Genomic DNA, 13,141 nt, shown 5'->3' with positions numbered 1-13,141 from the left:
CTGTGGTTTGGGACCTGGGGACAGCCGGGTGTCACCTCCCGCTGGCTGTGGTTTGGGACCTGGGGACAGCCCGGTGTCACCTCCCGTGGCCTGGCTGTGGTTTGGGACCTGGGGACAGCCGGGTGTCACCTCCCGTGGCCTGGCTGTGGGACCTGGGGACAGCTGGGTGTCACCTCCCGTGGCCTGGCTGTGGTTTGGGACCTGGGGACAGCCGGGTGTCACCTCCAGCTGCCTGGCTGTGGTTTGGGACCTGGGGACAGCCGGGTGTCACCTCCCGCTGCCTGCTGTGGTTTGGGATGTGGCAGTGTCACACACCAGCCCTGACATGCTGTGACTCCCACGGGGCACTCGCCGTGTGCCACCAGCCCCCGGGCACTGTGGTGGTTGTGAGGGTTCCAGGATGAGGGAAGAGATGGATCTGACTCCATATTCTTAGAAGGCTGATTATATTAATTACATTATATTAATTATATTATATTATATTACATTACACCATAGTATATGACATAATATATTACATTATATTTATTATATTACATTACATTACACCATAGTATATTATATAACATATGATATATTATATTATATTATATTATATTATATTATATTATATTATATTATATTACATTATATTAAATTATACTATATCATATTCTATTATATTATATGAAATTATATACTAGAACTATACTAAATTATAGAGACAAGGTACATCAGAAGGCTTGAAAAAATGAATCATAAAACCCCGTGACTGACCAGAGTCCGACACGGGTGGATTTGATTGTCATGAAGTAAAACCAATTCACATGGAGGAAGGCTGATTATATTAATTACATTATATTAATTATATTATATTATATTACATTACACCATAGTATATGACATAATATATTACATTATATTTATTATATTACATTACATTACACCATAGTATATTATATAACATATGATATATTATATTATATTATATTATATTATATTATATTATATTATATTATATTACATTATATTAAATTATACTATATCATATTCTATTATATTATATGAAATTATATACTAGAACTATACTAAATTATAGAGACAAGGTACATCAGAAGGCTTGAAAAAATGAATCATAAAACCCCGTGACTGACCAGAGTCCGACACGGGTGGATTTGATTGTCATGAAGTAAAACCAATTCACATGGAGCCAATCAAACACGCACCTGCCACGTTCCAGAGCAGCAAAACAGAGAAGCAAATCAGACAATTCTTATTTACATTTTCCTCTCGGGCTTCTCAGCTTCCCAGGAGAAGGATCCTGGGCAAAGAGGAATTTTCCATTTTGGTGTTACCAGCACTGGGGACGTGCCTTGGCTTGTCCGGCCCCGCAGCTGAACCGAGCAGTGCCAGCGTGGTGCTGCACCCCAGACACCCTGGCTGGCCCTGGGTCACAGCTGGGGGTGTGGGGACAAGCCCAGGCATGCCAGGGCTCCAGGATGGGGTGGGATGGAGCTCCTCTGGGGGGGGCACTGTGCCAGGGAAGCTTTAGGGCCATGGTGAAGGAAGGAGTCGGTTCTGATGGAGGGTTTCAACCCAGAGCTTTGTTGTGGCCCACGGGCCTCTGAATCCAGGAACTCTCCAACGGAACTCCCAAACGTGGATCCCTTCTACCGGGGGAGGGAAGGGATAGGGAGCCACCAGCCAGGTACCAGGGACAAAGGACACCTGGATGCTCTGGGGGGCATCTTTGGAATCTGCCCAATCACTCACACCCTTCTGGAATTCCAGGATTGACAGACAGTCAGTCTGGGGTCATGGTGGGGAGAGGAGAGGTGATTGACACACCCGGGAGGGAATCTTCAGGGAGAAACGCAGGGTTCTGGGGTAAACCATGAAATCACACCGCAATTTCTGGGAAGTCATTCCCAGAAAATATCATGGCGAGCTGGCACTGCCACGTCAGTGCCCCCGAGAGTCCTGGTGCCAGCGCCCCGTGCTCTGTCCCTCCCTGCAGGACGTCAGCAAGCGCCTCTCGCTGCCCATGGACATCCGGCTGCCCCCCGAGTTCCTGCAGAAGCTGCAGATGGAGAGCCTGGAGCTCCCCAAACCCCTGAGCAGGATGTCCCGCCGGGCCTCCCTCGTAAGTGGCACCGAGCAGAGGGGCAGTGCCATCCAGGCGTGTCCCCCTGGCTCTGCTGCAGCCGTGTCCCGCTGTGCCAGCTGCTCCAGCTGGCACTGAGGTCCCCTCCTGTCCCTGCCCGTTCCCAGCCCTTCCTGCACATCCGGGAGGAGCTGAGGGAGCCGGGAAGGGTCTGGAGAGTCCTGAGGGAGCTGGGAAGGGTTTGGAGAGTCCTGAGGGAGCTGGGAAGGGTTTGGAGAGTCCTGAGGGAGCCGGGAAGGGTCTGGAGAGTCCTGAGGGAGCCGGGAAGGGTTTGGAGAGTCCTGAGGGAGCTGGGAAGGGTTTGGAGAGTCCTGAGGGAGCTGGGAAGGGTCTGGAGAGTCCTGAGGGAGCTGGGAAGGGTTTGGAGAGTCCTGAGGGAGCCGGGAAGGGGCTCAGCCTGGAGCAAAGGAGGCTCAGGGGGAATTTGTGGCTCTGCACAACTCCCTGCCAGGAGGGGACAGCCGGGGGGAATTTGGGATCTCCTCCCAGGGAACAGGGACAGGAGGAGAGGGAACGGCCTCAGGCTGGGCTGGGGAGGCTCAGGGTGGACATCAGCAGGAATTTCCTCCTGGAAAGGGCTGGAAGGGGCTGCCCAGGGGGGTTTGGAGTGCCCATCCCTGGAGGTGGCACTGAGTGCTCAGGGTGGGGGTCGGGCACAGCCTGGACTCGATGATCCCACAGGGATTTTCCACCCCCAACAACCCCACAGTTCTGAGATCTGCATCCCTTCCCCTGCACCTGCTGGGCCATTCCCACCTTCTCCCTCCCCTGTGCACACCTGGCTGCCCTCTCAGCCTGGCTCCTTCCCAAAGCAGCAGAGGGAAACCCTCCTGCAGCTCAGCCGAAATGCAAATGTGGATAAATAATGAATCAGCCTCGGCGCCAGTGGTGGCATTTCCCTTCCTTTGCTGCAGCAGCAGAAATAGGAGCAGAAACTCTGTGTACAATAAAACAGGAGAAAAATCTCCGTGTGCAGACACCAGGTGTGCCCAGGTACCTCGGCCAGGCCTCAGGAGGCATTTTGGGACCCAAGGTGCCCTTTCAGGAGGAAGGAAGGGGGAAGGAGAGCTGGGATTTACCTGCCTGTGCTGTCTGATCAATAAAACAACGCCAGGGCGATGTGTCATTAATATTCATGAGCCCCTCATGAATAAGGAATGTGGCTCTGGGGGTTGTGCAGCAACTCGGGTTCCAGCACCTGCACTCCCCTGCTCAGGACACGGCTTTTCCCAGGATACACAGAGGGTTTGGGCAGTAAATGGAATAAAAATCCCAATTGTCACTGCCCAGTGTCCTGGAAACGCTTCTGGAGGTGAAGCCATCCCTGGATGAGGTTCCCTCCTCCCCAGTGATGTTTTCCTTTCTCTCTCACAGTCAGATATTGGCTTTGGGAAGCTGGAAACCTACGTTAAACTGGACAAACTGGGAGAGGTGAGTAGTCTGCGACACCCCCGTAAGGAATTCAATAAAACTCAAAGAGTAGCTTGAAGAACAAAGGGCAAAAATCTTCAATATCCAGAAATTTTCAGAGCAAGCCTTTCTCGTGGAGCTCAGCCCTGCTGCTGTCACCTCAAATGGTCCTTCCTCCAAATGTTTGGGGGACAGCAGTGCTGTGCCAGCCTGGGAAATGTCCCCTGTCCCTGCCAGGGCACCTACGCCACGGTGTTCAAGGGCCGCAGCAAGCTGACGGAGAACCTGGTGGCGCTGAAGGAAATCCGCCTGGAGCACGAGGAGGGCGCTCCTTGCACGGCCATCCGGGAAGGTGAGGCCGGGAGGGGCCTCCCCCAGACCCCCAGGAGGGTTTGGGGTGCCCGTGGCCCTGCCCAGCCCCGGGTGCTGCTGCCCCAACCCCGCTGTCCCCGCAGTGTCGCTGCTGAAGAACCTCAAACACGCCAACATCGTCACCCTGCACGACATCATCCACACCGAGCGCTGCCTCACCCTCGTCTTCGAGTACCTGGTGGGTCTGGGGGCTCCTCTGGGGGCTGGGGGGACCAGGGCAGGACAGACTGACGTGTCCTTCCCGCTGCAGGACAACGACCTCAAGCAGTACCTGGAGAACTGCGGGAACCTGATGAGCGTGCACAATGTGAAGGTGAGGGGCGTGCAGGGACCCCTCCCCTGGCCCTCGTCCTGGGTGGGGGGTTTTAGGGCTGAGGGAAGCTGGGGATCCCTTCACCCTTCAGTTCTTGCTCCCTCGGCCCTTCTGAGGCTCCCCCAGCGTTTCCACCCCAAATAAAATCACTGCACTCTTCGCTCATCCCATTCCGTGACGCTTCCCAACAGCTCCGAGGGGTCTTTCCTGCCCACACCATCCACATTCCTCAAGGCAGGATGAGTTTTAGTCCTAAATGCACCTTCCTCCTCCTCCCTGCAGATCTTCATGTTCCAGCTGCTCCGTGGCCTGGCTTATTGCCACGGCAGGAAAATCCTGCACCGAGACCTCAAACCCCAGAACCTGCTCATCAACGAGCGCGGGGAGCTCAAGCTGGCTGATTTTGGTAGGTGAAGCCCTCCAGGGGCGATGCAGGATTGGGAAAAAAGGAGCAGCTCCTGGATGCGTGTCCCTCCCGCCCCCAGGATTAGCCAGGGCCAAGTCTGTCCCCACAAAAACCTACTCCAACGAGGTGGTGACGCTCTGGTACCGGCCCCCCGACGTCCTGCTGGGATCCACCGAGTACTCCACGCCCATCGACATGTGGTGAGGCACCGAGCTCCCGGGCTCTGCAGGAGGGGTCGGGCGTTTCCATCCTCATCCTCACCGTGCTGGGTACCACAAGGGGTGGGGGGCTCTCCCAGGGCTGTTTTCCCCACCCCCAGAGCTCTCCCAGAACAGTTTTCCCTGTCCCCTGAGGCTTTTTACACCAGAGGGTTTGGGGCTCTCCCAGTGCAGATTTCCCTGTCCCCATGTCCCCAGGCTCTCCCAGTGCAGATTTCCCTGTCCCCAGCCTCTCCCAGAGCTGTTTTCCCTGTCCCCAGGCTCTCCCAGAGCAGATTTCTGTGTCCCCAGAGCTCTCCCTGTGCAGGTTTCCCTGTCCCCATGTCCCCAGGATCTCCCAGAGCTGTTTTCCCTGTCCTCAGAGCAGTTTTCTCTGTCCCCAGGCTCTCCCAGTGCAGATTTCCCTGTCCCCAGGCTCTCCCAGAGCAGTTTTCCCTGTCCCCAGTGCAGATTTCCCTGTCCCCAGGCTCTCCCAGAGCAGTTTTCCCTGTCCCCAGGCTCTCCCAGAGCAGTTTTCCCTGTCCCCAGTGCAGATTTCCCTGTCCCCAGGCTCTCCCAGAGGTGATTTCCCAGTCCCCGTGTCCCCAGGCTCTCCCAGAGCAGTTTTCCCTGTTCCCAGAGCTGTTTCCCCATCCCCTGGGGCTCGGGTCGGGTCCGTGCCATCCCCACCCGGTGGGAGCGGATCCTCTCCGGCGGCGGCCCCCGCGGGTTCGTCCCGCTGACCGCGGGGTGTCCCGGCGCTTCAGGGGGGTCGGCTGCATCCACTACGAGATGGTGACGGGCCGGCCGATGTTCCCCGGCTCCACGGTGAAGGAGGAGCTGCACCTCATCTTCCGCCTGCTGGGTGAGCGCCGTGCGCTGAGCCCGCGTCCCCGCGCGAGGGCACTGCCTGCCCGCGGCACCGGGAATGCTCCGGGAACCGCACCGGGAATGCTCCGGGAGCGGCTCCGGCACTGCCTGCCCGCGGCACCGGAGCGGCACCGGGAATCCGGGAACCGCACCGGGAACCGCACCGGGAACGCTCCGGGAGCGGCTCCGGGAACGGCACCGGGAGCGGAACGGGGCGGGGAGGAGCAGGGTGGGATGGGATGGGATGGGATCCATGGGATGGGATGGGATGGGATGGGATGGGATGGGATGGGATGGGATGGGATGGGATGGGATGGGATGGGATGGGATCCATGGGATGGGATCCATGGGATGGGATGCATGGGATGGGATGCGGTGGGAAGGAGAAAACAGGGATAGGGGTGGACAGGAATGAGCAGGGATGAAGTGGGATGGGGTGGGAAGGAGGGAAAAGGGGTGGGGTAGAAAGGAAGGAACAGGGATGGGGTGGAATGGGATTAACAGGGATGAGGTGGGATGTGGTAGGAAGGAGGGAAAAGGGATGAGGTGGGATGAGATGAGGTGGAGGAATGAACAGGGATGGGGTGGGGTGCTGTGGGATGCAGTAGGAAGGAGGGAAAAGGGATGGGATGAGCAGGAATGAACGGGGATAGCGTGGGATGAGGTTAGGGTTAGGTGGGATGCGGTAGGAGGGAAAAGGGGTGGGATGGGCCGGGCTGGGATGGGATGGGATTGACAGGAATGAACAGGGATGGGGTGGAACAGGATGGGCAGGGATGAGGTGGGATGCAATAGGAAGGAGGGAGCAGGGATGGGATGAGGTGGACAGGAATGAACAGGAATGATGAGGTGGGAAGGAGGGAGCAGGGGTGGGTTGGGATGGACTGGGGTTGCAGGAATGAATGAGGATGGAATGGGGTGGACATGAATGAAAAGGGGTGGGATGGAACAGGCAGGGGCGGGCTGACATGGGCAGAGGTGGGCACACATGGCTGGGGTGGGCAGGGGTCAGCTGGCACGGACAGAAGCTGCCCGCAGCCCCCTCCAGGCTGGCCCAGTGTAAGGATGAGAGGCTCCCTGCTGGCACTGCCAGCCCCTGGGGACATGGGTGCCCTCTCTCGGGGACAGACCCCACACTCGGAAGGTTCCCATCACACCCAGTGCCCATGGCAGGTCCCCTGTGCCCCCACAGGAACCCCCACCGAGGACACCTGGCCCGGGATAACGTCCAACGAGGAGTTCAAGGCTTACAACTTCAGCCAGCACCGAGCCCAGCCGCTGCTGAATCACGCCCCGAGGTACCCCCAGAGCAGGGGCAGATAAAGATCGGGGGTTTGAGGGGTGTGGGGGGCAGCCCGGGCAGCCCAGGCTCGTTTTCTCCCCGTGGGGCTGGCGGCTGCAGTGCCACTCGTCCCTCGCTGTGGTTGGTGCAGCCTTGGTGCAGTTTTGGTGCAGTTTTGGTTTTATTTCCCCTCTCTCCCAGGCTGGACTCGGAAGGGGTTGACCTGCTGACAAATCTGCTCCTGGTGGGTGCTGGGGCAGCCCAGGGGTGGGGGGGTTAGGGTTAGGGTTAGGGTTAGGGTTAGGGAAGGGAAGGGAAGGGAAGGGAAGGGGCCACGGGGCGGGTGGGTGGCACTGCTGGGATGGGCAGAGGTGCCCAGCTGTGTGATATCAATGATTTTTGCTGGCTTTTCTCGGGGCTCTGTGCAGTACAGAGCCAAGGGCCGGATCTCAGCCGAGGCAGCCCTGCAGCACCCCTACTTCAGGAGCCTGGGCGAGCGCGTGCACCTCCTGCCTGACAGTAAGTGCTGAGCACCCCTACTTCAGGAGCCTGGGCGAGCGCGTGCACCTCCTGCCTGACAGTGAGTGCTGCTGCCCCCCAAAGGCGCCGCTGCTGCAGGGTGGGCAGGAGCTGATGGCTGTGGGAGCGAGGAGGAATTATAATAATAATAATAATAATAATAATAATAATAATAATAATAGTAATAATAGTAGTAGTAGTAACAACAACAATAATCATCATCATAATAGTCATCATAATCATAATAGTAGCAACAACACTAATAATAAGAAGTAATGTTAATCATCATCATCATCATCATCATCATCACCATAGCAAGAACACTAATAATAAGAAGTAATGTTATTTAAAATAACTAATAGCTAATAATAAGTAATATGATTTAAAATTAATTAAAATAACTAATAGTTAATAATAATATTAATAGTAATTATTGTACCATTATTGATAATAACTATAATAACAAATAGTAACTAATCATAATAGTAAGAATAATACCATTAATGACAATAACTGTAATAACAAATAATAACAAATAATAACAAATAATAATAATAATGGTACTACTAATAATAATTAAAACATTAATGATAATTACAATAATAATGAATAATAATATATAATAACAAATAATAATATTAATATTATTATGAATGCGATTAAGGATAATAACAAATAATAACATAATTATAATAATAGTAGTAATAATAATGATAATTATAACTATGATGATGATGATTATAATAATAGTAATAATAATAGTAATAATAATAATAATAATAATGATGTAATATTAATTAGGGTGGGGCGAGATGGGTGGCAGGCTGAGGAGGAGCTCGGTGCAGGTGCCCCCCTGGGGCAGCACTGACCCCTCTCCCTCTGTCCCCCCCAGCTGCCTCCATCTTCTCCCTGAAGGAGATCCAGCTGCAGAGGGACCCCGGGCAGCGCGGCTCGGCCTTCCAGCACTCAGGTACGGCCGCCCCGGCTCCGGGCAGCACAAGCCCACCCCTCTCCCTGCCGCCTCTCCGCTCACAAACCACCCCTGGCTGGCGTTCCTTGGCACATCTGGGCGCAGCTGGCTCCTCTGGGAGTGGCACCGGCTCGGGATGCCCCCTGAGCCCCGTGTCCCCTCCCCAGCCCGCGGCAAGAACAGGCGGCAGAGCATCTTTTAAACCTTTAAACCGGGACCGGCGGCGCCCTGGTTGCCGTGGAGATGGAAGCGCTGAGAAGGGAGCGGCTCCCACCCGACCCTCGGCAGAATTCCCGGCTCCAGCAGGACCCCAACCCCCGGGAGCTGCTCTCCGTGCACCTGTGGCCTTGTCCCCCCTTGTCTTGGTGTTGTCCCCTCTGAGAGGAGCTCCAGGGAGGAGCCTGTGCTGCCCCGGGAGGGTCAGGGGGGGATCTGTGGGGTTTGGGGGCTCAGGATGGGGATCTGTGGGGTTTGGGGGCTCAGGGTCTGGGGATTTGTGGGGTTTGGAGGTTCAGGGTCTGGGGATTTGTGGGGTTTGGCCCAGGCAGGAGTTGCAGGAAATGCCCCTTTGCTCAGACAAGCTGCCCTGCACCCCCTGGTTTTTGGGGAGACCACGTTAGGACTGCTGGGCACGGCCTGGCCTGGCACTGGGAGCACCTGGAGCACATCTGGGCACATCTGGGGCACAGGAACCAGGGCAGCCCCCCATATTTCACCTCTGCCTGCAGAACCCCCTTTCCCCTCCCTGTTTTGGTACCCGAATCCAGCTGAGGGTGGAGCAGCCAGAATTCCCCCTCGCTCCCCCCAGCCTCTCCCAGTCCCTGCTCCCAAACTGGGCTGTCCCTGCTCCCAAACTGGGATATCCCTGCTCCCAAACTGGGATAGCTCTGCTCCCAAACTGGGATGTCCCTGCTCCCAAACTGGGCTGTCCCTGCTCCCAAACTGGGCTGTCCCTGCTCCCAAACTGGGATATCCCTGCTCCCAAACTGGGATGTCCCTGGCCCGGGCAGGGCCTGGCTCTGCTCCCAAACTGGGATGTCCCTGCTCCCTAACTGGGATGTCCCGAGCCCGGGCAGGGCCTGGCACGGCTGCAGCTCCCCAGGCAGGGCTGTGGGCACCAGAAACAGCCCTGGGGAGCAGCGCAGAGCCCCCCAAACCCCTCAGACCCCCAAACCCCTCAGCCCCCAAACCCCTCAGCCCCTCACACCCCTCAGCCGTGCCCAGCCTGGACAGGATCAGTGCTCACAGAGCTTTGCTGCTGCCCCGGGGGGGTTTTCCCTCTCCAGACACTTTGGGGATAAATCCATCCCTGCCAAGCTCTGCCCCCCAGCCTGGCAGGGTGCGGGCAGGGCACGGAGCCCCTCTGCTGTGCCATGGGCTTGGCTTTCCTGGAGGATCAGCTCCCTCTGGATGTGGCTGGGCATCCTGGAGCTGGGACTGGCACCTGGCACCCAGGACCGGGACTGGCACCAAGACTGGCACCCAGGACTGGCACTTGGCTCCGGGCTCCAGCTCCCCGTGGGGCTGTTCCCTCCTGCAGCAGGGAGTGATTCCTTCAGCGATCCTTGGAAAATGCTCGGTGGGAGGGAAAATGCGGCGAGCCCGGAGCTCCCCGGTGCCACCAGGGCTCTGTCCCAGACGAGTCTCCAGACGTCTGCATTGTTTGAGGTTTGCCCATCCCTGCTCTGGTCCCTTCCCGGTATTTCCAGCCCGAATTGTTCCCTAATTGATTCCAGGGGATGGGGAAGAGCAGGGACAGCCCCCAGCCCCCAGTGGCGCATTCGGGGCCGTGTTTTCCTTGGGTCTCCTTGTTCCCTTTTCCCCTGGTCCCTCCTGGTGCCATTTTTTCGTGATTCCTCCTGGTTCCCTCTTTTCCTGGTTCTTCCTGATTCCCTCTTTCCCTGGTCCCTCCTGGTTCCTTCTTTTCTTGGTTCCTTCTTTTCCTTTTCTCACCTGGTCCATTTTTCCCTGGTCCCTCCTGATTCCTTCTTTTCCTGGTCTCTCCCAATTCCTTTTTTTCCTGGTCCCTCCTGGTTCCCTCTTTTCCCGTTTCCCTCTTTTCCTGGTCCCACCTGGTTCCCTATTTTCCTGTTTCCCTCTTTTCCTGGTCCCTCCTCATTCCCTCTTTTCCCGTTTCCCTCTTTTCCTGGTCCCTCCTGGTTCCCTATTTTCCTGTTTCCCTCTTTTCCTGGTCCCTCCTGTTTCCCTCTTTTCCCGTTTCCCTCTTTTCCTGGTCCCTCCTCATTCCCTCTTTTCCCGTTTCCCTCTTTTCCTGGTCCCTCGTGCAGCTGGAGCCGGGCTGAGCTCTCCCAGTGCCATCTTTCCCCCCACGGAGGAATTTCCTCGGGCCCGGAGCTGCCCTGCCCAGGGCTCCTGTGGGAGCTCAGCAGGCAGGACAGGGACACGGCTCCTTCGGGTGCCCGGGGTGAGGAATTCCAGGGAATTCCCAGGGGAGCAGGGCCTGGATCAGGGCAGGAACCTTCCCTGATCCGTCTTTGCTCAGTTTTCCTGCTCGTTTTTCCCATTCCCACACCCTGAGAGTGGCAGTGAACTTCCAGGGGCGCTGGTGCCGCGTTCCCACGGGGGATATTCAGATCCAGATCCAATATTCCTGCTGCAGGGCAAGGAAAACTGCTGGGAGAATCCCACAGAGCCAGGCCAGCATTCCCGGGATCAGGAAAAGCCCTGCAGGCTCCTGTTTATCCTTTCCCCTTTTCCCTAGAAATCCCCCCAAAAGGATGGGGGATTAGGGTTTCCACCTCATGAGAGAATTCCCAACATTTGGCAATGCCCAAAATCCAAGAAAAACAGGAATTTCTTCCCTCCTAAACTTTTTATGGAGTGGAACATTCCTTTCTTTAGAATTCCAGCTTTCCCAAGGAATTTTTGCCAGATATTTTGGGATTTTTCCCCTCTGGAATCACACCCAGAACCCCACGACTTTACATCATTCCAGAGAATTCCAGAGGGTTCCAATCCCCCGTTACTGATCAGCTCCCAGTAGCCCCAATCCCAGATAACCCCTTTTATCCCAGGCATTTCATGGATATCTGATTCCCACTTGGAGTGCAAATATTTGGTGCCAAGCTCTGATCTCCACAGCTGGAAAAAAAAAAAGAAACTGGAGGCTGGCAGGGATTAAATCCCAAAGTTAAATTCCTCTTCTCCACCTTTGGGATTAAATTCCAGCCCTTTTAGGCTGGATTTAGGGGGAGAGAAACCCTCTGGATGCCCCATCCCTAAAAAAACCCATCCCTGGGCAGGATTTCCCAGGTTTTGGAGCGCCAATTGGGATTTTTGTGAAAATGTTGGGAATTTCCGTGGTTTTCCAGCATTTTTCCCCCCTCATTTCATGGATTCTCCCATCCAACACGTCCTGGAGCAGCCGCTGCTCCTGGCAGGCCAAAGGAAGTCGTTGCTTCTGGTTTTTCTTGGAATTTTTTCCCTTTTTTTGTTAGCAGAAAGCAGGAATTTTGGCTGTGCCCTGAGGAAATGTGTATTCCTGGTGTTCTTTTGTCTGGCCAGCTGACGGTTGGGCAAAGGAACAGAATTAAATCAATGTGCAGAGCGAGGTCAGGCTTTGGGACAGCAACAACAACACCACCACCATTGAGGCAGAGCTGGTAATTCCATCCCTCCATTCCCACATGGATCCTCCTTCCCTGGCCCTACAGATCCACGTGGAGAAGTCAAACCACAAAATTCCTTTGGGTTTTTGGAGGTTCAGCACAAAATAAATGTATTTTTTGCCCTTCTTCCTTACACAAAAGGTGAAAAAAATGGAATTAAGGAGCATTTTCCCAAGGTTTTGTTTGGGTTTTTCCACCTGATTTCCAGGTGTGCTGCACATCTGGATGCTCAGATGGTGTAAAATTGGATTTTTGGATCCCTGTGAGCCGTGTCTGAGCACAAATGATAAAAAATTCCACATTTCCCTGCTCGTGCTCCAGCAGGAGAAATCGACGGAAGGGGCCAGGACGGATCCCCAAACTGGGAATGTTCTCTGGGGTGATTCGTTGGCAGAAAACTGAGAATAAATAAATGTATTTAACTAGTGCTGTACAAAAAAAAATGTTTGTTTTAAAATAAATGATTTTAAGGATTTATTCTGAAAGAGGTAATGATTTTTATATAGAGAGAGAGAGAGAGAAAGAAAGTTTTTCTGGAATAAATGGAAAGGTACAAAAAAGAAATAATGATAATAAAGGATTTTATCCATCTGTCAGTCTCTTGGCTATATTTTATAAGAATATTTCAAATTTTTTATTTCAGAAAAATAGAATAGAAAAATATTTCTATTTTTCTTTTTCACATGAAAAAGATTCTATTTTTCTTTTTAAGTTTTTATAAGATTTCTGTTTTTTTAAATATTTTTAAATAAGATTTCTATTTTTTCTTTTTTCAGATGATTTTGTGCTTCTTTTTTCTCTCCTTACGCACAAATATGAAATAAATAAATAGCATTTTCCCAAGGTTTTCCAATGTTTTGGTTGGGTTTTTCCATCTGATCTGTTGGATTGTGAATTTAAAATTTATGGACTGTGGGATGGGTTTGTAAAAGATACAATTTTTCCTTTTTATTTTGATGGGAGAAGGATCTGGGGTTTTTTGGGGTCGAAGGGAGCTGGGTCAGCCCGTGCCCCATTCCCTGCTGGGGTT

The 13,141-nt window shown here is 53.8% G+C and overlaps 2 protein-coding genes across 2 annotated transcripts in view; both read left to right on the top strand.

Annotated features, from left to right (window-relative positions):
* Positions 1-8,791, top strand: part of CDK18 (cyclin dependent kinase 18) — a 35,253-nt gene extending 26,462 nt beyond the window's left edge. Inside the window, exons 4-16 of the mRNA XM_039702587.1 lie at positions 1,997-2,122; positions 3,518-3,574; positions 3,791-3,905; positions 4,009-4,103; positions 4,176-4,238; positions 4,521-4,644; positions 4,724-4,844; positions 5,609-5,706; positions 6,904-7,009; positions 7,195-7,237; positions 7,422-7,512; positions 8,405-8,482; positions 8,650-8,791. Coding sequence (XP_039558521.1) covers positions 1,997-2,122; positions 3,518-3,574; positions 3,791-3,905; positions 4,009-4,103; positions 4,176-4,238; positions 4,521-4,644; positions 4,724-4,844; positions 5,609-5,706; positions 6,904-7,009; positions 7,195-7,237; positions 7,422-7,512; positions 8,405-8,482; positions 8,650-8,684 — 1,152 coding nt within the window. The 3' untranslated portion in view covers positions 8,685-8,791. The remainder of the gene's footprint in view (positions 1-1,996; positions 2,123-3,517; positions 3,575-3,790; positions 3,906-4,008; positions 4,104-4,175; positions 4,239-4,520; positions 4,645-4,723; positions 4,845-5,608; positions 5,707-6,903; positions 7,010-7,194; positions 7,238-7,421; positions 7,513-8,404; positions 8,483-8,649) is intronic.
* A 117-nt stretch (positions 8,792-8,908) lies between these two features.
* Positions 8,909-12,584, top strand: LOC120499113. The gene is made up of 2 exons (XM_039702588.1): positions 8,909-9,402; positions 9,513-12,584. Exons 1-2 carry the CDS (start codon positions 8,937-8,939, stop codon positions 11,018-11,020), a joined length of 1,974 nt encoding a protein of 657 aa, XP_039558522.1. The 5' UTR covers positions 8,909-8,936; the 3' UTR covers positions 11,021-12,584.
* The last annotated feature ends 557 nt before the right edge of the window (positions 12,585-13,141 follow it).

Source organism: Passer montanus, unplaced genomic scaffold (genome assembly GCF_014805655.1).
Source record: "Passer montanus isolate IOZ18808 unplaced genomic scaffold, ASM1480565v1 scaffold157, whole genome shotgun sequence".
In the NCBI taxonomy this organism is placed as follows: Eukaryota; Metazoa; Chordata; class Aves; order Passeriformes; family Passeridae; genus Passer; species Passer montanus.
This window is presented reverse-complemented; position numbering and strand designations above follow the sequence as displayed.

Excerpts from the sequence above, each read along its gene's own strand:
- LOC120499113 (XM_039702588.1), top strand. The coding sequence starts at position 8,937 with ATGGGGATCTGTGGGGTTTGGGGGCTCAGGGTCTGGGGATTTGTGGGG. Across the intron at positions 9,403-9,512 it reads GGGATGTCCCTGCTCCCAAA|CTGGGATGTCCCTGCTCCCT; the intron begins CTGGGCTGTCCC and ends TCTGCTCCCAAA.